This window comes from Miniopterus natalensis, chromosome 17, assembly GCF_054644295.1.
Source record: "Miniopterus natalensis isolate mMinNat1 chromosome 17, mMinNat1.hap1, whole genome shotgun sequence".
Classification (NCBI taxonomy): domain Eukaryota; kingdom Metazoa; phylum Chordata; class Mammalia; order Chiroptera; family Miniopteridae; genus Miniopterus; species Miniopterus natalensis.
The window spans coordinates 34,659,538-34,680,514 of NC_142097.1; the positions used below are offsets into that span (position 1 = coordinate 34,659,538).

Below are 20,977 nucleotides of genomic sequence, written 5' to 3' on the forward strand. Positions count from 1 at the left end.
CCCTCTCCCTTCCTCTCTCTGAAATCAATAAAGATATACCTAAAAAAAATTTTTTTTAATGAAATAAAATTTTAAAAACCCAAAAAACACTTTACTCCCTGACTTAAAACAGCTTCCCACTGCATTTAAAATAAAATACTTCTCCAAAACTTTGCCATTCCTCACTCACACTTCAGGAACACTGACCTCCCTTTCATTTCCAAAAAAAAAAAAAAGGCCAAATGTTTTCCTGCCTTAAGGCTTTTGCGCAGGTTGTTCTTCTAACACCCTTGTACTTTTATTTTTTGTATGGCTGGCTCTTCTCTTCATTTGTAGATGTTACTTCATCAGGGAGGTCTCTCTGACCCCCATGAATACGAACCCCCTTGTTATTCTTCGCTCTCTATCACCACACTGGTTTTTTTTTTATACGGCGCTTGGTACTACTCACAATTACATATTTCTTGTGTTTCTTTATTATGACTCCCTCTCACTAAATTGTAAGCTTCATCAGGACAAGGACAATTCCTGTGTTAATCGTGTGCATCAGCATGCAGCACAGACCTTGGTACACAACAGATGTTGGATGAATGCGTGAAGAGGACATCTGCCACTATAGCAGCTTACTTTTAGGAGGGAAAGTAAACTATATAGCTTATTATTGGAGATTAGTACAGACTAGTCACTTACAATATATGAAGGTATAGATGTTGTACTTAGGTCAACTAAAGAGAATATGGTGCCAGATCTTTCATTTATGTAACTTACTTGGCATAAATCTTAAGCAATGCTCTTGTAGGTTAAAAAAAAAAGGTGAAAGTCTGAATACCTGACAGGTGTTCGTGGGCTGCCAATAAATCTTCGAGGCGATCGGATTTTTGGTTCAAAGGAAAACTTTTCTTTCACACTTTCAAGTACAGATGGAGCCACATATGTAAAACCCTGAAAGATAGTAACAGTGGACTGCAGAAGGTCTTCTGTCATACACATCAAGAAAATGTGGTTGTTCAGTCTCTGACACACCAACACAACAATTATGCACCTCTAAAATCATTAGTCTATATAGTCTCCCATCTCCTCAATCTCATTTCACACCTGTTAACTTCTTTCCAGCCATTTCTTAAGGCACAGACCTCAAGAAAGCAGAATTCTATTAAGCCCCATATGCCAGCAAACAAAATTCCACTCTATTGAACGAAGAACAAAACAGGTAAATGTAGCCTCCACATTAAGATGTTAAATACCAAGAGAAATGCTAAGAAAACTCTGGTGTTTCTAGCAACATGCATATAAGCACCTAAGATTATCACCCCCAAAACAGTTTTTCATTATTAGGCCAAAGTAAAAATAGAATTCTCTAACTTGGCACTTGTGATTTTTCTGGTTTTACCCCAGTGATGGCATAGATTTGGTGTTTTCTTGATGAATAAGGGTCAGCATATATGCTCTCTCTTCATATCACTATATAATGATACAATTATTTATAAAATTATTTCTATTCAATGTTACTCAAAACCATACTGTACTATGGTCATTTAAGATTAATTTTGACCACACACAATTTTTTGCATTCCATGCTAATTTTAGAACTTAACCTCCACCCCAAAATATACAGCATTACTTTGTGTTATACTGTGAGCAGTACTAAAAATGTTGGAGAACTGAGTGACAAATCCAGTGAACTCGGAAACAAATGGGGAAAAACCCCCACTTCCAAATGATTATTTTCCCCATATTCCATTCTCTCAAAAGGTGGCCCAAAAATGAAATGACAAAGGATAATGAAAAAGGAAACAAAGGTTACAAAATAAGGTAGATTTTCATGTGACATTTTAGTAATAAAACAAACATAAGCATATATGATATTTAGGCAACATAATATGAAATGATGGCTATCAGATAATAAATCTATCATTTTTGTTTATCAAAATCTAAAAGCTTTGCTTTTCTATCTGAGGAGACAAAGTATAAATCGATATAGAAAATCCAATAAAGATTAATTTATTAACTATCACATATGAACCTATATATTTTTATGTCAAACAGTCACAATTAATAGGTTAAAAATCCCCTATAGACTTACATGAAGAGTACCAAAAATCTGTTTCAGGAATAAGCTAATTACAGTGAGCTCTTTTCCTACTGCTATGGCTATGTGGCTTTCGGTTGAGATGCTGAGCCAAACATCATCATAAGTTAGTGGCCTATCCAAAAAAGGAATCAGAGACTCTGAAGAACCATATGCTCCTACTGTAACTGCTAAAATAGAATGTTGGATTATGAGAATCAATATATATACATATTTTTTAATATATCTTTATTGATTTCAGAGAGAGGAAAGGAGAGGGAGAAAGAGAGACAGAAACATCAATGATGGGAGAGTCATTGATAAGCCCACAACCCAGGCATGTGCCCTGACCGGGAATCGAACCTTGATCACCTGGATTCTAGTTCGATGCTCAACCACTGAGCCACACTCGGCTGGGCGAGAATCAATAAGTTATTAAGGGGATAACGTAAAAAAAAAAAAAAAGCACCTCAGTTTATCTACATGAAACTGCAAAGCAAGCAAATTGAATTTTCTTATTGAAAAGGGCCCATCCTCATACTTAAATTTCCCGTGTCTACATGGAAATTTTGTCACTTACCAGAAAAACCTGGTTGGCACTTTCACTGAGAGTTGAGTCATCTGGGCTGTCAACAGGTGTCTGACGTGTAAACTTTGAATCAAACTGACTCACATCCTCTTCAGATTGCTTTATAAAAAAATGATTAGAAAATGATAGTCTATATTATACATATCAAATGCATGACATCCTTCTCTCTGGTAAATCAGAGTATGTAGTTGTGTCAAAAGAACTCAGGAACCAACATGATTAAGCACAGTGTCCAAAGATGGGAAAAGCTGAACAATTAAAAAAAACTGCAATGGATTGAAACACAAGTATGTTATGACATCAGTTCATTATTATACTAAATTTAAAAATCACAATTCACTGGTTAATTTTAGAAGATGTTAGAAAACTAATTCATTATTTTGAAAATGGGGGGAAAACAAACATATCCTGCCTTTCTTGTATGAACTGTACCTCAGGTAACCAAACAACTGGTAAAGAGTTTCTTTTTATGGAAGAATTCTAGCTAATAAATAACAGTATTATAATAAGACATTTTTACAAACCCCTAATAAAATCCTGAAAGTAGGCCAGTGTTTCTCAACCTCAGCACTATTGATACTTTGGGCCTGATAATTCTTCTAGGGGGCTGTCCCGTGCATTATAGGATATTTAGAGCATCTCTGGTTTCTACCCCTAGGTAGCAGTAGCACCCTCTTCCCAAGTTAGGACAACTTGTTCCAGATATTGCCATACAGACCCTGGCTGAAAACCACTGATGTAGACAATGACCAATGACCACTAACATCACTAAAAGAAATAAAAATTACCCATTATGCCTCCTGATCAAAATATACAACATCAAAAGTTTAATCTGAATCAGATCAAGCATCTAAATCTAACCACCAGTTTTTAGAAATACAGGGAACAGATGAACATGGTCACTGACACCATTGGGGTTAAAATCAGCAAAATCAAAATGAGAGGAACCCTACAGGATAAATGCTCCAGTTTTTTCAGTAAGTCCTCAAGAGAGGAATTAAGAGGTGATATCTGTAGATGGAAAGAGACCTAAGGGCCACAGACGAAACTGTATACACCTCAAGCCTTGACTGAATCCTTATTGAAGCAAATCAACAGAAAAAAAGAAACAAGGAAACTATCAGCTTTTTTATGATGATGACAGCATGGTGGTTACGTTTATGTTTAAACAAGATGACCTGACAACTTCTGAAGCTGGGCAGTTGGTACATGAGGGTTAATTATCCTCCTTTCAAATATATATGTTGACATTTTAAAACAAGTCACCTTGTGCTCCAAGGACCAAATAACCATCATCATCATCCTCTCCTTCTCCTCCACCTTTATCCCAAGAACAGAAAAAGAAACTATTTTCTCAAATTCTGAAGTGACAGATAAGAACTAACACACTAGCTCATTTACTCACAAACATATTGCTATGGTTTGAACTGTGTTCCCCCAACACTCATATGTGGAAGTTCTAACCCCCATAACTCAGAATGTGACCTAATTTGGAATGAGAGCCACTGCAGATGTAATTAGTTAAGAAGTCACACTGGAGCAGGGAGGATCCTAAAGCAGTATGATTGGTGTCCTTAAAAAGGGGGACACAGACCTGCACACAAGGAGAATGCCATGTGAACATGAAGACAGAGATCGGGGTGATGGGCCTACAAGCCAAGGAATGCCAAACACTGCCAGCAAACCACCAGAAGTTAGGGGAAACGCATGAAATGGAGTCTCTCTCAGTCTTCAGAAGGAACCAACTCTGCCAATACCTCAATCTCAGATCTCTAGCCTCCAGAACTGTGGCACAACATATTTCTGTGGTTTAAGCCACCTAGTTTGTGGTACTTGGTTGCTTCAATCCTTGAAAACATATATTCTATATTTTGAAGAAAAAAATTCCCAGAAAATCAAATTTAAAATAGGGCTGAATTAAGCAAAACAAAACAAAAAAATGAAGTAACAAAAAAGCCCCAAGTACTTAAAATATTAAACTGTCTTTAGGCAACCAACTTAAAAATAGTTAATAGTCATCAACTGCTACTGCCAGTTCTTGAAAAGACTACAGAATAAAGGTTCTGAAAAGGATAAACCAAAGTTTACTGAGCTGTTAATAAGTGTTTCTGATGGCTCTGAGATCTTATTCTAAAAAGTGGCAGGTCTCTCAATCATATGCTTTCGTGTATACATACCAACAGAGGCTTAAAGGGGGGTTCTACCTTCCGAGCCAGCAATTCTTCCCAGTTAATATGTCTGAAAAATGGATGAGCCTAGGAAAAAAAAGCAGAAAAAACAGTCAAGGGGAACAGACTTCACTGGATTGACAACTTATAAGCAATTACATACAACCTTCACAAACACACAAAATTAGTATTATCTTCCCCTGAAACCACCAAGCATGCCAATCCCTACTTGAACTTCTCCAGCATCCCCAGGGCCAGCTCCAAGACGAGAAGCAGCATTTCTTTTCAGCAGCTTTAGAGAGAAGGAAAAAAACATTAAATTCACTTAGTCAAACTGATTATTTTTTCTTTACAGAATCTGTCTATTTTGCCTTGGGAAGACACGATTCAGTTATTAGTACTAAGTAATGTTTGGGAATAAAAAGGAAATAAAGCCTTTACGCAAATCTGTGCTTTCCCTACAAAAGCTGTAGGCTTTTTCACCCGACCTGTGTACTTGATTCTTTATTCAAAATGTGTTTAATTCTATTTAACTCTAGTGGCTGAGGCTTATGGCTTCAGTGCCTATTTAAGAACCTACCTTTTTAAGCAGATCTCTGGCTTCTTGTGTGAGGTAGGGAGGCAAATTCAGTTTACATTTGAGGATTTTGTCAATTGTTTTCTTTCTATTCTCCCCAGTGAATGGTGGCTAAGAGTAGAAGAGAGAAAAATTAGCATATAAAAAAATCACAACTTAGTAAGTGTCATCCATTTCCTGAATTAGCTGGTTATGCATACAGATCAGAAATGTATGCTGTGATATGGGGACTGCTAAAGATGGTAGTTTTTAAACAGCAGGACAGAGGAAACAGCAATGTCCTGGAAGGAACTGAGTTTCCACCATTAATTTTGTGTGATAATGTAATTACCTATGTAATTTTATGCTTCACTTTCTCCATTTATAAAATAAGGGCAGTATCTATTTTACATCTATTTCATAGGACTGCCATGGCACAGATCATTTAAATGAAAATGTTTTAAAAGTACAGGGACCCATATTACTTACTACTAATACAGCATTTTTTGTGCTGAATTTTTAAAAATAACTACATTGGTAATATTTTCAAGAAGCACAGGAAAGGTCTCTTGCTACAGTGATTTAGCAACTACTCAGCACAGACAATACATAATACATGCAGCTTTTAACTGTGCACCTACTGCTCCAGTCAGCATGTCATACATTAATGCTCCCAAACTCCACCAATCCACAGCACGATTATGGCCACTTCTCATCAAGATTTCGGGGGCCCTACAATGAGAAAAACAGTATGCCTAAAAAATTTACCCATTTGCAAAACATTTGAATAAGAATTTTTAAAACAAAATATGAAGCCAAATGATGCTACAGAAAATTTAGCACACTATTACTTAAACCAGGTAAAAGATAGCTATTACCCCCAAACCAGTTATATTTCTTTCAACATGCAGCTCACATGTATTCTATTGTTCCACAAAATGTGTGTGTGACTGTTCCATCATGAATAGATTCTTTGCATAGTCCAAAGTCTGTTAGTTTCACATGACCTGCAATGAAAGATTATAGCGTGATTATTCTGAGAATTCTAAGTTATATGCAGTATTTAAACATACAAGATAATAATCTATCCTTCCATTTAACTTTTTCTGCTTTAATTTTTTTTGAAGATATCAAGAACTAGCAAGGTGCCATCCATAAGATGGGATGTTAACTCTTTAAGGCTAGGGCAGAGTCATCTTTTGCCAATGATATTATCTATCTAGAAAAGGGAAAGTAAAGATAAAAGAGTGAAACGGCTTGTCTAAGGTGCCAGCTTTACCTATACCTAGAATCCTCTATCATCCTGAGAAAGTAATTCCTCAGAAAACTTGATGAAGTCTAGTTCAAATACACAGACCTAATAAAGACATTCTGTACAAAGGTGTGACACCATACTTCAAGTATTAACTTTTATCACAGTGAACTGTGACTTGATAGTTCTTAAAATGATCTCAGAAAGTCACTATAACAAGTTAACTCATTCTGCCATTACCAGTTCAGAAAAAGAAATGAAACTGCAACATTGCATGGGACCACCATTTCAGATTCAGACAAGTGACAAACTCATCACATTACACAAAGAAAGTTTCAGTTCAAGTTCAGCTTTACTGGACTGTCACTAGATTTCCAGTGGTTCAACCACCCCAGGGACCCTACTATTGCAAATTTATTTCAGAAAAAAGAAAAGGCAATGTCCTTATTGATTCAAATGTAAATGTGTACTTTACTCTGACACAGAAGAAATATGACCTTTATTTTCACAGGACTACCTGACACACTCAAGCTTATGAATCAAAGAAGTTAACTAGTCACTTCCCTATTCTATCCTTTGCCTTATAATTCAGAATCGATATCCATGTCTAGGGGATGTGTGCAAAACTGGGAAGGAAATACATATATTTCCATGATGTACTTGGTTAAATATAGTATATCTCCTTTAAAAAAATAAAAGGCTCAGTTGGTTGGAGCATCATCCCATAACCAAAATGTCTCGGGTTTGATTCCCAGTCAGGGCACATGCCCAGGTTGCAGGTTTGATCCCCAGTCAGGGTGTGTGCTGGAGGTGATCAATCAATGTTTCTCTCTGTTGCTCTCTCACTCCCTTCTTCTCGCTAAAAATCAGTTAAAAAAAAGAAGGGGGGGGGAGCACAGTTTGAAACATTTAGATAGGCATCAGTTGTCCATACACCATTTTCTACCTAAGGATTTAAAACTGTTAACTACCTTGTGCATCATTTTGTAGACATCTAAGGATCAGCAGCTTCTACCAGCCCCACATATATCCTGGTTAGCTGGTTGCCCCTTTGAAGTGTGAGGGAACTGCCGAGTCTACCAAGCGCAGATTACCCTCACATAAACTGAACTGTCCGTAGCAGCATGCGGTTATAAATCAAGGCCCACTCTGCTAGACCTATAGTTATACAGAATATTAATGTCTGATTTTTGTGTTTGTTGTCATAAATGAACAGCAAGAATAAACTGATGCCTATTAAATATTTTATTTACAAAGCTACATCAATTTTGGTACGATTCTAAGCCTGTCCTTTTTTATAGCATTAATAAAAATTATCATAGAAGTACTGCTTCTAATAATTATGTACTTTCATCATTAAAGAAAATCCAATATGTAAAGTTAAGATTCACTTTCCAGTTTAAGGAATAAACCAAAATTTGTGTTTGGACTGGCTCTGGCTCACCACATTTTATGTAAGGATTTCTAAAAAATGATAAGCTGTAAGGAGAATTAAATTTTAAAAATGTAGCTGAGTGGCCAGTTATCCTCAACTCCCTTTAATCTCATCAACCATAAATACCTAAATATTTAAATCTCAGCAAGTATCATGATGCCATAAATCCTGAGGAAGGAACGTATATAATAGATATCTGAATATGGGGCTTTGAAAATGACCATGACCTGTGTGGGAGGATTTTAAGATGATTATTTACTATAGAATTGTTTACAGTATATCTCCACCTTGGTGATTAAGCATGATATTCTCCGGCTTCAGGTCTCTGTAGATGATCCCCTTTTGATGTAAATGCCCCAAAGCCATGGAGATTTCTGCCAAGTAAAAGCTGGAAATAAAAGTGATTTAATAAAAATTAAAAAGAGTAATCTACTCAAAGCAGTTTATGTATGGAGCAAATACCTTGGAAGAAACAGACATGCACCAAAGACCAAATCAGTGGCTAGGGGAATACTGGGGGAAGAAATGGCATAGGATGCTGCCAAAAGGCATGGAGACATGTTTCACTCTTTTAGTGAAACTATATAATATTTTATTTCATCATTAGAACATATTGCTAAAATTGCAAAGAAGTCCAGAATATGCCAAACTCTTACTGGTCATGTTTTGTTCTGTCTGTGTAGGAACTAGGCCAATAGTCATTCGGATCAAAGCAAATTTCTCCCACCCACCCCCAATTTTAAAATCCCATAGGAAATAAGAATTTTGCTATTCTCAAAGAGCAAATCTGTTTCAGAAAATACCTTATAACCTGACCCTTAGAATCCCATTCAACCCTTAGTTAATAAAGCTGCATATTTATATACAGTACATGCCCACGGTATCTGCCCTCCCTCTTGCCAGACAGCCCACAACTATAAACTGTGTGACACTCAAATTTATCTACCTCAAAAGAATAAAGGGCTGAGTCAACCCTGTCTGGATTCGAAAAGCACAAGGCACTGCAATACTGGCTGCATAACAATGTTGCAATCCTGCAGATTACTCCAGGATGGAGAGGGTGTGTCCTAGAGGACTGAGGCAGTTTCACAGCCAGCACGACCCCAAACAGCCTCCAACATGGCTCAGAGAGCCTCCTCCAAAAAAGGGCACTTCATCCCTAAGGTTCTTAAATGCAGCTTCTGTGTTAGAAAAGGCCTGAAATTAAACAATGGAATGCAGTTTGGTAATTAAGGTAGGAAAAACATTTAAGTGTTTTCTATTCAATTAATGTGTAGGATAAACTGATTTACTGTTACCCAATACTATCATCTCACAAAATGACGTGTATATTTTTAATTTGAAGCAGATGCCATCTTAAGAAATAGAGGGTAGATCCCATCCTGGCCATAGAATCAATCCACAAATGATATGTGCAGGCTTATCACCTGACTACACCTTGGGAACTGGAAAGTCTAATGAAAAGATGACTGTTGATACTTTCCATTGTTCCACACATACCAAGTTTCACTGGAAAATCACACTCACCCACAACCAAGGCAGGTAGCTTACCAACAAGGAAAGAAAGCCCCAGTGAGAATGGTTCTGTTGGACCTGGCGTGAAGAGTGTCCCACCCAAGGCCTGGAGGCAAAGGAATGATGTGACCTCCAATAGCTGCCCAGTTCCAAAGCTGCTTCTCCCCCTTTAAGTCCTGAGTGACTGGCTCCAGAACAATTTATTGAATCATTTGGCTGCCCACAGTGGAAATAAAGCTTTGCTTTTAATTATATGAATTATTACCTGAATCCATGCAACCACAAAAATTTCACTTACCAGGCTGTGTCTTCCATAAATATTCCCTCTCTTTCTAACTGCATAAATAATTCTCCTCCTGTAAAAAAACGAAAAAGACATTAGAAATAAAACAATCTTTATTTCCAACCCATTTCTATGAGAGGGCCTGTACTTATCTTTTAACCATAATTAAAAGACATCAGAGCCTTAAAAATAAAAAGCAGATCCTAAAAATTATAGGTTTAAAACTAAGTCCTCAGGATTCTATTTTTAGCACTGTTCCCACTCTTATGTGAAATATGTAAGTTTTGGAATTCTAGGTTTTATATCTATGAAGTTAAAAATTTTTATAGATTCCGAACCCGAGTTAAAAAAGAAATTTGGTTAAAACTTCTCTAACATTTTACTCATAAGGAGAAAAATGTTAGTATATAATTAAAACCACCCTTGCAAATTACCGAATGCCCATAGTCTCATAACTCTTAAACTGGAAGAATCTGGCAGCAGCCTTGTAAAAAGCATGGCACGATTTGAGTATCACACTGAATAATCTTAGAATCCATGAGTCCACAGTGATATAAATCAATGAACAGATAAATTATCTTAGATAAATCAATTTTTTAAATGGGGGGGACAGGAAAGCTCTTCATTACAGCTGAATGCAAAATAATAAATGAAGTAGGCATGATGGAATAAGAAAAATCACTTGGCAACCATCATAGTTAATTGTTTTAGGCAAGAATCAATGGATGCTAAAACTGTTTTTGAAAAGCTTGATGAGAGACGAGATATTTAAGTAACCTCTAAATATCTCATGATACTTATTAATTACAAAGGGGAAACCTCACCAGGGTAAAAACTGGCAGACACCACCTTATATATGTGATCAAAATTAACATCAACAGTAATGGGACAAAGATATATATATATCATACACCTACTGATCTGATACACAAAGAAGGAAACAAGGTCACTTGGATGGTCTTCCCAAAAATGCATAACCTGAAACTAATCCTCAGGAAACATCAGATAAGCACAAATTGATGGATTCTACAAAATAACTGGCCTGTACTTGTCAAAAATGTCAAGGTCATGAGAGACAAAGAAAGACTGAGGAACTATTCCAGATTAAAGAAAACTACGGAGATATTATTGTATCAATGTTAATATCCTATTTTTAATAATTTTAGTATAGTTATGTAAGATACTATCATTGATTTTAGAAAATATACACTAAAGTAGGGGCAAAGGAAAATCACGTCTACAACACTCTCTTAAATAATTCAGAAAAAAATTATGTATATATGTTTTCATGTATGTATATACACAATATATACACACACACATATATACATATGCGTAGAGAGAAAGAGAAAGACAAGGATGAAACAAAACAACTGTGGTAAAATGATAACACTTGGGGAATCTAGGTGAAGGGTATATGGGAATTGTGCTATTCTTGCAACATTTTGTGTAAATCTGAAATCAAGTTACAAGAAAAAACTGGCAAATGTCACAAAAAAGTTACTAAATTCTGCAGCTTTCTGTTTCATGTTACATGCTATTCGGAAATCTCTATTTTTCAGAAAACTCAAGTGTGTTTGCTGTGATCTAGAAATGATTATGTGGAGCAACTAGTTCCTAGGAGGTGGTAAACCCTGGAAAATGTGGATGATTTCTAATGTAAACTGCATAATCTAGCAATAAGGTTACATTAAACCAAACTACCTGTGTTTTAGGACGCATTTCCAAAAATACTATCTTACACCATACTGCCAGTAAGTTTTCCACTTCAGTTTAGAAAGAAACAGTTTAATGACTTATTTGCATTATAGTTTCTTACCCAAGTGCAGTCAATTTGATGGGGCTATCAATTAGGTGTTTGTTATTTTGTTAACTAACTGGTTATAAAGGAATTAAGATAAAATTTTACAGATGGGAGAAAAAAAACTTAACCTTTAAAGTTTCCTTCATATTTGTCTGCAAAAAGAAGCATCTGGTCACATCTGAATTCCTTATGTCAATGTACTCGTCAATATTAAGAACTATTTGATCACATTGGGAAAAAGCATTTTTCCATTGGAAAATAATGTTTTGACCCAGATTCTGGAGCAAATGCAAATAATTACACCGAACTGTGTGTACTGACCGCTGAGATACTCAAGGATGAGGTAGAGTTTTCCACCGGTCTGAAAGGCATAAATTAAATCCACAATGAAGGGATGCTTTACTTCCTCCAGAATATTCCGTTCTGCTTTTGTATGAGCTGTATCTTTAGCATTTCTTACTATCATTGCCTAAAGGAAAAGAGATGATCTATAAGAACAAAATAGTAGACATTTGATTCTACAGTAACTGGAAAATCTAATTTGTGGTTTTCTTGCTGATATTAAACTATTAATTGTAGTTACCACTAGAAATTGAGATGGGGTAAATGGAAGACATGTACTTCTTATACAGAGCTGCACTGTTTGGACTTTTTGCAGTGAGCATGTAAATGAAAACCTAAAGATACTGTTTTAAAAATGTAAACAGATTAAGTTTATTTATATATTTATTAACCGTTGAATGTCTACTATGCTCTGGGCTCTGTAACAAGAAAGCAGAACAGGAGGAGTCTCTAACCCATAGGAGCCCAAAGTCTCAGGGAAGAGAGATGTCAATGGAGGTAAGCATAGGTGCTATGGGTCAACAGGGAAATTACATCTGACATGGCAAGAAGTCTTCCTTGAGGTGATGGTACCTAAGCTGTATCATGAAAAGTTCCTAAGACAAAATGTGGAAGACATAAAAAAAACATTCCCAGTGCAAAAGAGGCTTGACAGGACAAGACATGTCTGGCAACTCTATAAGTAGTTCAGTATGGTTAGAAGTGGTTAGAGATTAGGCGGAAGATGTAGGTGGACGCCACGAAATGGAAGGCCCTGGGCATCTACGCAAAGGCATCTGAATCACATCTTAGAGGCAGAGGAGAAATGTCCAGGTAAGGGAAATGAAAAACGCCTTTCAGAAAGACAGTTCTAGTAACATTGTGGAGTTCTAGGAAAGAAATGAAATGAGACCTGTCAGGAGGCCAGTAAAGTAAACTAAGCAAGAAGTCAGACCTGTAACTAAGAAAATGAAGGTTAAAAATAAAAAGAAAGGGTAAAGGTACATCATTAGCATTTGCTGACTAACTAGATGTGAGAAGAAATGATGATGCTGTGGTTTCTGTTTAAGTAAGAGGATAGCCAATGGTGTCATTTAATAATGGAGAATGGAAGTGAAGAAAAAAGTTTTGGGGGGAAATGATGCATTGTTTTGGACATGTTAAGTCCAAGTTCTAGGACTAAGTTCTGGTGCACCTGCAGCAACATGAAAAAGCATATACAGAAAGTTATTCGTTACAATATTATTTGTAAAAGTGAAACATCAGAAACAACCTAAATGCCCATGCATAAAAATTGGCTGAAAACCTATGGACTAGCTACGCATTGTGTAAAAAAAGCTATACAAGGAATGAGAAACATCTCTATAAAAGCAAGGTGCAAAAGAGCATATATGCATCACAGTATACATAGTATGGTACCTTTTTGTGTAAGAAAGGGGAAATAAGGATATATATATGTATCTGCTTATATCTGCAATTATAAAACACAACTAAGATAAACCAAAGCTATTGCCAGTAGAAAGGTAGGAAAGAAAATGAGATACGCCTTCTGAGTAACACTCAATGGTTTTCTCATTCATTTTTTTCCTGACCTAAATCAAATATTACTATGATTATAAAATGGAGATTTTAAATTCTAAACCATGTTAATGTTTTATACAGTCCAAAAATAAAATTAAATCAACAAGGACAGGGGAGGGAAATAAAACTGAATACAACAGAAATACTTATACTTAATTAAATGTTACATTGGGAAGCTTACCACAATAGAAAAAGAGATATCTGAATTTATACTACACACTTAGTGACATATATATAAGCATAACACAACAAAAATTGCAAAGAAATCTTTTTTTTTCTTTTTCAATTACAGTTTCCATTCAATATTATTTTGTATTAGTTTCAGGTGTATAGCATAGTGGTTAGACAATCATATACTTTACAAAGTGTTCCCCATGATTATTTCCAGTACCCACCTGGCATCATATAATTATTACAATATTATTTACTATGTTTCCTATGCTGTACAGAAGAAATTTTAAACCACATTTAGTAGATTTGTAGCTAATAGTATTGGTATTCTCAAATTATTATGCATATTATTGTGCAACTGAGCAAAAGAGTCAATTTATTGATACTATCTGACATCTCACTATGGAAAAAGGGAGATGTAAATATGGACTGGGGGCAGATGAACCCTATGAAATTGGACTGGAATTAGGGATATCAATATGAAGCCATGATTTAAAACAAAAACAATTAACCAATGTCACCCCAATAAATTCAATAAAGAAAGAAAGAAAAAACAGAAGCGGAAACAAAAACTTCCTAGCTCCATCCACTGGAAGAGCCAGAAACAATGACACTTTAGTAGCAAGGAGCATAGCTGGCACCCATATCTTGATTTCTCTTTCAAAAGTAACCAAGGCCCTGGGAGAAACAGTTGGTTCTGGGCCAGGGAAAGTGCAGGGTAAACCTGAAGCACTCTACTGTACCAAAAAATAAGAAAGTACTCAAAAACTGAGAGGGATATGTTAAGGACATAGAAGTAATCTTAAGAGAGATCTCTATGGCAAAATTGGGGACAATTTGAAGATCAAAATGAATAACAAAAGTCTATACTGACTCATTTTTTTAAACATGGTTTTTTAAATTTATTTTTTAGAGAGAGAGGGAGAAGGGGAGACAGACAGAGAAAGAGGGAGAAGGAGTGGGGGAGAGAGAAACATTGACTGGTCGCCTCCCGCATGCACCCCAACCAGGGGATCATGCAGGAGGCAGCCGATGGATGTTTCACTCTCATATTGATGTTTCTCTTTCTCTCTCCCTAAAAAAAAAAAAAAAAAAAAATCAATAAAAAAATATAAAAATAAAATTAAAATATGAAAAGTTATTACCTACAGGAGAATTACATTAATATAGAAAAAAAGAATAAAAATAGAAAAATCTCCATTTTATAAACATAGTAATATTTGACTTGGAGGAGAAACAATGGATGATAAAACCACTGGGTAAATGATTATTAGGACAGCTCTGGCCAGTGTGCCTCAGATGGCTGAGCATCGTCCCGTGCACCAGGAGGATGCCAATTCAATTCTTGGTCAAGGGCACATACAGGCTCAATCACTGGTGGGGAATGTGCAGGAGGCAGCCAATCAATGTTGCACTCTCACATCAATGTTTCTCTCTCTCTCCCCCTCTCCCTTCTTCTCTCTAAATCAATAAACTATTCTAAAAAAAATTATTAGGACAGAATACTCACACAGTCTCTCACTATCATTCCATAGATACTTATTAATAACAAAGGTGAAAAGGTATTTATACAATGGAAAATCTGGTGGACACTACCTCAATCAAGTGATCAAACTCAATCTTGTTGAAGAGTGGGACAGACTGACATAATGTACTTCCTGAGCCTATGCACTAAGGACATAATACATCTGCAAAAAGTATTTTACCTAAATTTAAAAGTTAAGTGTTTTCATGAGGAAATAATGAAGTATATCCAAATTAAGGGATACTCTGCAAAACAACTAACCTGGACTCTTCCAAAAAATGACAATGTCATGAAAGACAAAAACAAAACAAACAAAAAAACCCTGCTAGAAAATGGCTTCAGAATAAAGGAAGCTAAAGAGACAGAACTAAATGCAATGTGTAGTCCTTAATTAAATCCTGAAGAGTAAAAACAAACAAAACAGCTATAAAAGCTATTACTGACACGACTGGGAAAATTTGAGTATGGATAATGTATGTGAAAACAGTATTGTACACCAATGTTAAATTTCCCAAGTGTGATAATTATACTGTGGTATATATGAAAATGACCTTATTCTTACAAGATGCATACAGAAAACATGCATACAGAGATTTAAAAAAACTTAAGGGCAAAGTGCCATTATATCTACAACTACTTTTCAAAAAAAATAAAAGAAAAAGTTTTAATATACATATAGAGAGAGAGAGGATGAAGAAAGGGAAGAGCAAACAAAGAAAATATGGCAAATTCATCAATTGGTGGCCACTGTACTATTCCTACAACTCTTTGGAAGGCTTGAAAATTTTCAAAGATATATTATTTTGTAACTGCTCATGAGGTTTGAATTTTTTAAATAATTATGAGAAGTGAGAGACTAAGAGATAAGATAAAAAATTAGTAGAGCCCGGCCGGCGTGTCTCAGCGGTTGAACATCAACCTATGATCCAGAAGATTGTGGTTTGATTCCCAGTCAGGGCACATGTCTGGGTTGCAGGCTCGATCGCCAGAAGGGGGCCTGCAGGAGGCAGCTGATCAATGACTCTCTCTCATCATTGATGTTTCTATATCTCGCCCCCTTCCTCTCTCTGTGAAATCAATAAAAATATATTTTTTAAAAAAAATTGGTAAAGTAGAATCAAAGAAGTCAAGGAAGAAGTGTTTCAAAATTCTGTGGTCAACAGCTTCAATGGAACAAAGAGGTAAGTTAAGGATGAATTAAGTAAAGACCATTGGATTCTGCAATTAGGATATTGGTGGTGACCTAGGGGATGAGAGTTTCATTGAAATAATAATCATTACGTCAAAATACAGTGAGTTGGCAAAAAAATAAAACATGACTTCTCAAGAAATTCAGCGATGAAAGGCAAAGAGGTAAAAGCTACAGAGACCTCAAGTGAAGGATTTGTTTGGCTAAATATGGCAAAGACATGAATATATTTAAGTAAAAAAGGAAGTCAGGCTAGAAGGTGGAAAAGAAAGAGGAGTGGAAAAAAAAGACCCTGAAGCGGCAGAAAGGGACGGGATCCAAAACATAAAGAGAAGGTTTAGCCCTGGCCGGTTTGCTCAATGGTTAGAGCACCAGCCTGAGCACTGAAGGGTTGAGGGTTTGATCCCAGGCACCAGTCCAGGTGAGTGTTGGAGGCAACCAATCGATGTCTCTCTCTCCTTCTCTCCTCTCCCTCTCTTTCCCTGCCCTTCCTCTCTAAAAAAAAAAAAAAAAAAAAAAAAAATCAATGGAAAAATTACCCTCAGGTGAGGATTAACAAAAACAATCAGAAGGAAGGAATTCAAAGTGAGCACATACAGTCATCTTACCTAGGGATTCAGGAATTAAAACCCTGGGCTTAACCCTAGCAACCTCTGCTTTCATTATTTTTCCTGTGAGCTTTTTCAGGAACGTTGTCAAGAAAAGAACGGGACAGTACCTGGTTCTCTAACCAGGCTTGTGGAAAGGAAAACCCAGGAAGTGGGAAGTGGTAGCTAAGTGAAAGAAGAGGCAAGCAAGTTAGATCCTAGATGCCTGGGCCCAAAAAGGAGGCCTGACATTTAGCAGTAATTAAGTCTATGGATTTCCCAACACACCATACCCACCCACCAACAATGGGGAAAACCACCAACCTCTTCTTTTCATTACAGATACCAGGGCCAGAAACATACCTCACTCGGGATATAATTATGACTAATTATGATCTGTCCTGATTATCAGGCATGACTAAGCGACAGAGCAAAAGGAATAGATTACTCTAAGAATCCTGACCAGTACTTCGTTTAACATTTCTAGAACAAGCATTACTATACTGTTTCCAATTCTACACCTAATATGGGTTACAGATTAAAAAAAAAATCATTAATCTCAAATGATTTCAATGGGAAAACCAGAGAGCAGATTAATCCTGACTTGTTAATGCAGAAAGTGATGTTCAGAATACCTAAGTTGCTTCTTTAAAACAATCACCAATAATGTATGGCCATAGTATGTTCCTCAGCTTTTAAATTAAGAAGTTATTTATACTGCTTAACTGAAAATCAAGAAGATAAAAACCCAAGCATTAAAAACTCTACAATTTTTTCAAAAAGTCATTTTAACTATCTTTTAGCAGTTTTCTACTAATCCTTGTTTTAAGACAGTGTGATCTTTTCAGATATTAATCCCAAACAAAAAGAACAAGAAACCAAACACACATCAACCACCTTCAATGAAACTAGGAAACATACGTCACTCCACAGCTCAGAAAGTGCAGGCGGAAAGGGAACGGCAGTATGCGTGGGGTAGTAGAGTGGGGTGTGAGCAAACCTGAATGCAGCCAAGAGGAGGAACACAAAAGAGGCTGACTCCATCTACGGAACCCCCACAGGGCTCAAAAATAAGAGGCAAAAATAAAAAGAAAGGGAAAAAATTCAGTCATCAGGGGCTGCAGCAGGCAAGAAGGAGGAAACAGGGAGATTACCTGGAAGTCTGCATAAGGGACAGACACAACAGGGATCCCATCCCACACTAACCAGCCAGGGGGCTACCAACCCATGGTGTGATCTCCAGAAACAGAGAAGGGTCAATACAAGTGAAGCGCTAAAGAAAAATGGCTTCAGTGAAAGTCTGCATGTGGAAAGGTAGAGCTCCAGCTCCGCTCCTTCTCTAACTCCAGAAGCTTTTTCTAGGCAAAAGAATAGAGGATCTTTCTCAACACCAACTGACCCATACCAGAAAAAAGACCTACAGACACTGATATCTGGAAGATTTGGGACCCAGGAGACAAAGAATCCAACACTGAAGGAGTCAAGAGAATTCCAAGGATTGTAGTAAAGGGAAACTCCAGTAATGACAGTTATGCCTAGAGAGCTATCAGTAGAGAAGATTCCTATGGGATGTCTCTAGGAAAATAAATGGAACTGACAGATTATCTAATAAGTGTGACCAGAGAACACTGGCCTGAAAGGTGTTTTACAGAAATGTTGGAAGGTATGGGAAAACAATAGTAGATTCAATGAAATTGATGCAAAATGGGAAGGTGGGGTAAAAGAGAGTAAAACAGGAAGTCAATACATAATTCTAAAACAGATGAATTAAGTGATAGAATATGCTAATTACTTAAAATTATGGCAACCAGAACCAAGAGGTAAAAGAGTTACCTCAGAGGAGAATTGAAAGAGTTCTCCTTTCTACCCTCACCAAGCAGAAGGAAAACAGGAATAAAATAATCAAACATATTTCACATTCTCAGAGGATTTACAATTGTGTTAGAAATATTTTTTGACTGAGAATTTTAGACCAAAATGTGGATTTTATAATAATTAAGAATATAGTTTGGGGGGAAAGAGGAGGGAAGGAATCACCTTTTTAAGCACCTTCATGGCAAATATTTTCCCAGTATTTGCTCCTGTTACTTTTCGTACTTGAAAAACCTGTGTAAGAAATAAAAGTGTTTGTGTGTTATTAAAGGCTAAACTATGCTAGTCACACTCCCCTAATTTCTATTTATAAGAAAATAATGATACAGTAGTTTATATTCTTATAAAAACTAGTAACAAAAAGGACTGTGCAAAAATGAGGAGCCAAAAGAGCAGACTATTTTAAAGATTTAGTAGTGAAATCTGTTACACATCATGGGACTTCGCTATTTGGTCTGCTGACATCTGGTGGCAAAGTTGGGCAATGACCATCTAATGATGAGCCCCCTCCACATTTATACATAAAATACAAGTTTATTTAGCAAAAGCTATAATCAGGGTTCCCAGAAGCATAATACAAAACTTAAGAGTTATAAAATATTTCATAAAGTTTCTCCAAGGCTGCCACTGTCCTTACTTCACATAAAACTATTTAATACTAGTTGACAGGTATTACTGTTTATCTATTCCTTAAAATAGCAAGCTATAAAGCATTTCCACGCAACAGCTAAAATATGCGAGACTCAAAATGCATGTGTTACACATTCAAGATGATTAGAACATATCAGAATGTGTCCTTAAGCCTAAGAATATACTACAAAGTTATGCTCTGTAAAAATTAACACTACACAATAGCATAAATAGTTCTCAAACTTTGACAGAGAATGGCTAGGTATAAACTGTCTTGGGCAGAACACGCAAAGGTGAGGTCTCAAATGAGAAAGCCTTGGGTAAAACTATGAAACTTAGTTTTTCGTCTCCCCTCTTACATTCTTCAACTTCCCTAACTCTTGCTCTAGATACTGCAAGTCAAAGAAAACCAATTCAAATTAACAGACAAAGTAACAGATATTAATGTACCAAAGCCTTTTGAAAGTAAGGAGTAATTTGTTTTTTTAAGAGGATACCTATAGAGAATACTATTTAAAGCCAAAGGAAGAAATGAATCCTCTAATAACAGACTTTGCCTGCCACAGTTGTCTATTCAACAAATACTGTCAATTACACACCAGGCTTTTACATGTATGGTGGTAGGAAAACTACTGTACATCCCTCAAATAATACAGGGTAAGTGATTATATCCTTTGCTGATAGCTAGCAAACAAAGACTGAAGAGGACTGCTGAAACCAAGGTATAAAAAAAATCTACCCAAGACAGATAACACCTCTCATTTCAAAAACACTGCCTACCTTTCCATAGCCCCCTTTACCAAGTACCCGAAGTAGCTCAAAACATTCTGGTCTGATTTTTTCTGGCCCTCTGTTCACACTAGTTTCTGAGATTTCAAATTTCTCACAATGTTCCATGCCACTGGGGAGAAAAGCAAAACCAAAAGTAAATTTGCAAAAAGTTAAATTACTTTCAGCATATTGTTAGAAAGAGGAGAAAGAGAAATGTAATCCAATTTAGTAAAAGGAAAAAAGTACATGATAGCAAATTTAATATCTGTATTCTAAGTAAACATAATGATTCAATGACTTGGTAGGTCAAGATTAGGTTGGCTTGATAAATTGCTTACTTATCTGTTTGTTTACATAATGTGCTAGCAAGTATTTATTTTCACAAGCATCAAGTACCCCCAAACTAAGATAAATTAGAACAAGTTTATTAAGTTGACAAAAGAAGAAGTCTTCCAGTTATTCAAATTTAGTTCATTCAAAATGTCTACAAAATCAGGCATTATCCAACCTCATTTGGCAACTTCAGCAGGAAACCTGGGAGCTTTCTAAGAGCACCCAACTAGTTCAAGTCTTTATGCTACATAAGTTCTTGCTAATAAAATATATCCACACATCTTTCCATGTCTGCTATGAACATGATTTAAAGACTCCCCAGTCTCCCTTCAACCCAAGGGTTGGAGT

At 36.2% G+C, this 20,977-nt stretch overlaps 1 protein-coding gene across 3 annotated transcripts in view; it reads right to left on the bottom strand.

Moving 5' to 3' along the window:
• RPS6KB1 (ribosomal protein S6 kinase B1) overlaps window positions 1-20,977 on the bottom strand; it is a 35,441-nt gene that overhangs the window by 4,253 nt on the left and 10,211 nt on the right. For all 3 annotated transcript variants that reach the window (XM_016203714.2, XM_087826262.1, XM_016203722.2), the window contains exons 3-14: window positions 20,306-20,426; window positions 19,061-19,129; window positions 11,971-12,118; window positions 9,861-9,918; window positions 8,335-8,435; window positions 6,277-6,367; window positions 6,002-6,092; window positions 5,385-5,492; window positions 5,034-5,096; window positions 4,814-4,891; window positions 2,628-2,735; window positions 809-921 (exon numbers count right to left, since the gene is read on the bottom strand). In XM_016203714.2, coding sequence (XP_016059200.1) covers window positions 809-921; window positions 2,628-2,735; window positions 4,814-4,891; window positions 5,034-5,096; window positions 5,385-5,492; window positions 6,002-6,092; window positions 6,277-6,367; window positions 8,335-8,435; window positions 9,861-9,918; window positions 11,971-12,118; window positions 19,061-19,129; window positions 20,306-20,426 — 1,149 coding nt within the window. The remainder of the gene's footprint in view (window positions 1-808; window positions 922-2,627; window positions 2,736-4,813; window positions 4,892-5,033; window positions 5,097-5,384; window positions 5,493-6,001; window positions 6,093-6,276; window positions 6,368-8,334; window positions 8,436-9,860; window positions 9,919-11,970; window positions 12,119-19,060; window positions 19,130-20,305; window positions 20,427-20,977) is intronic.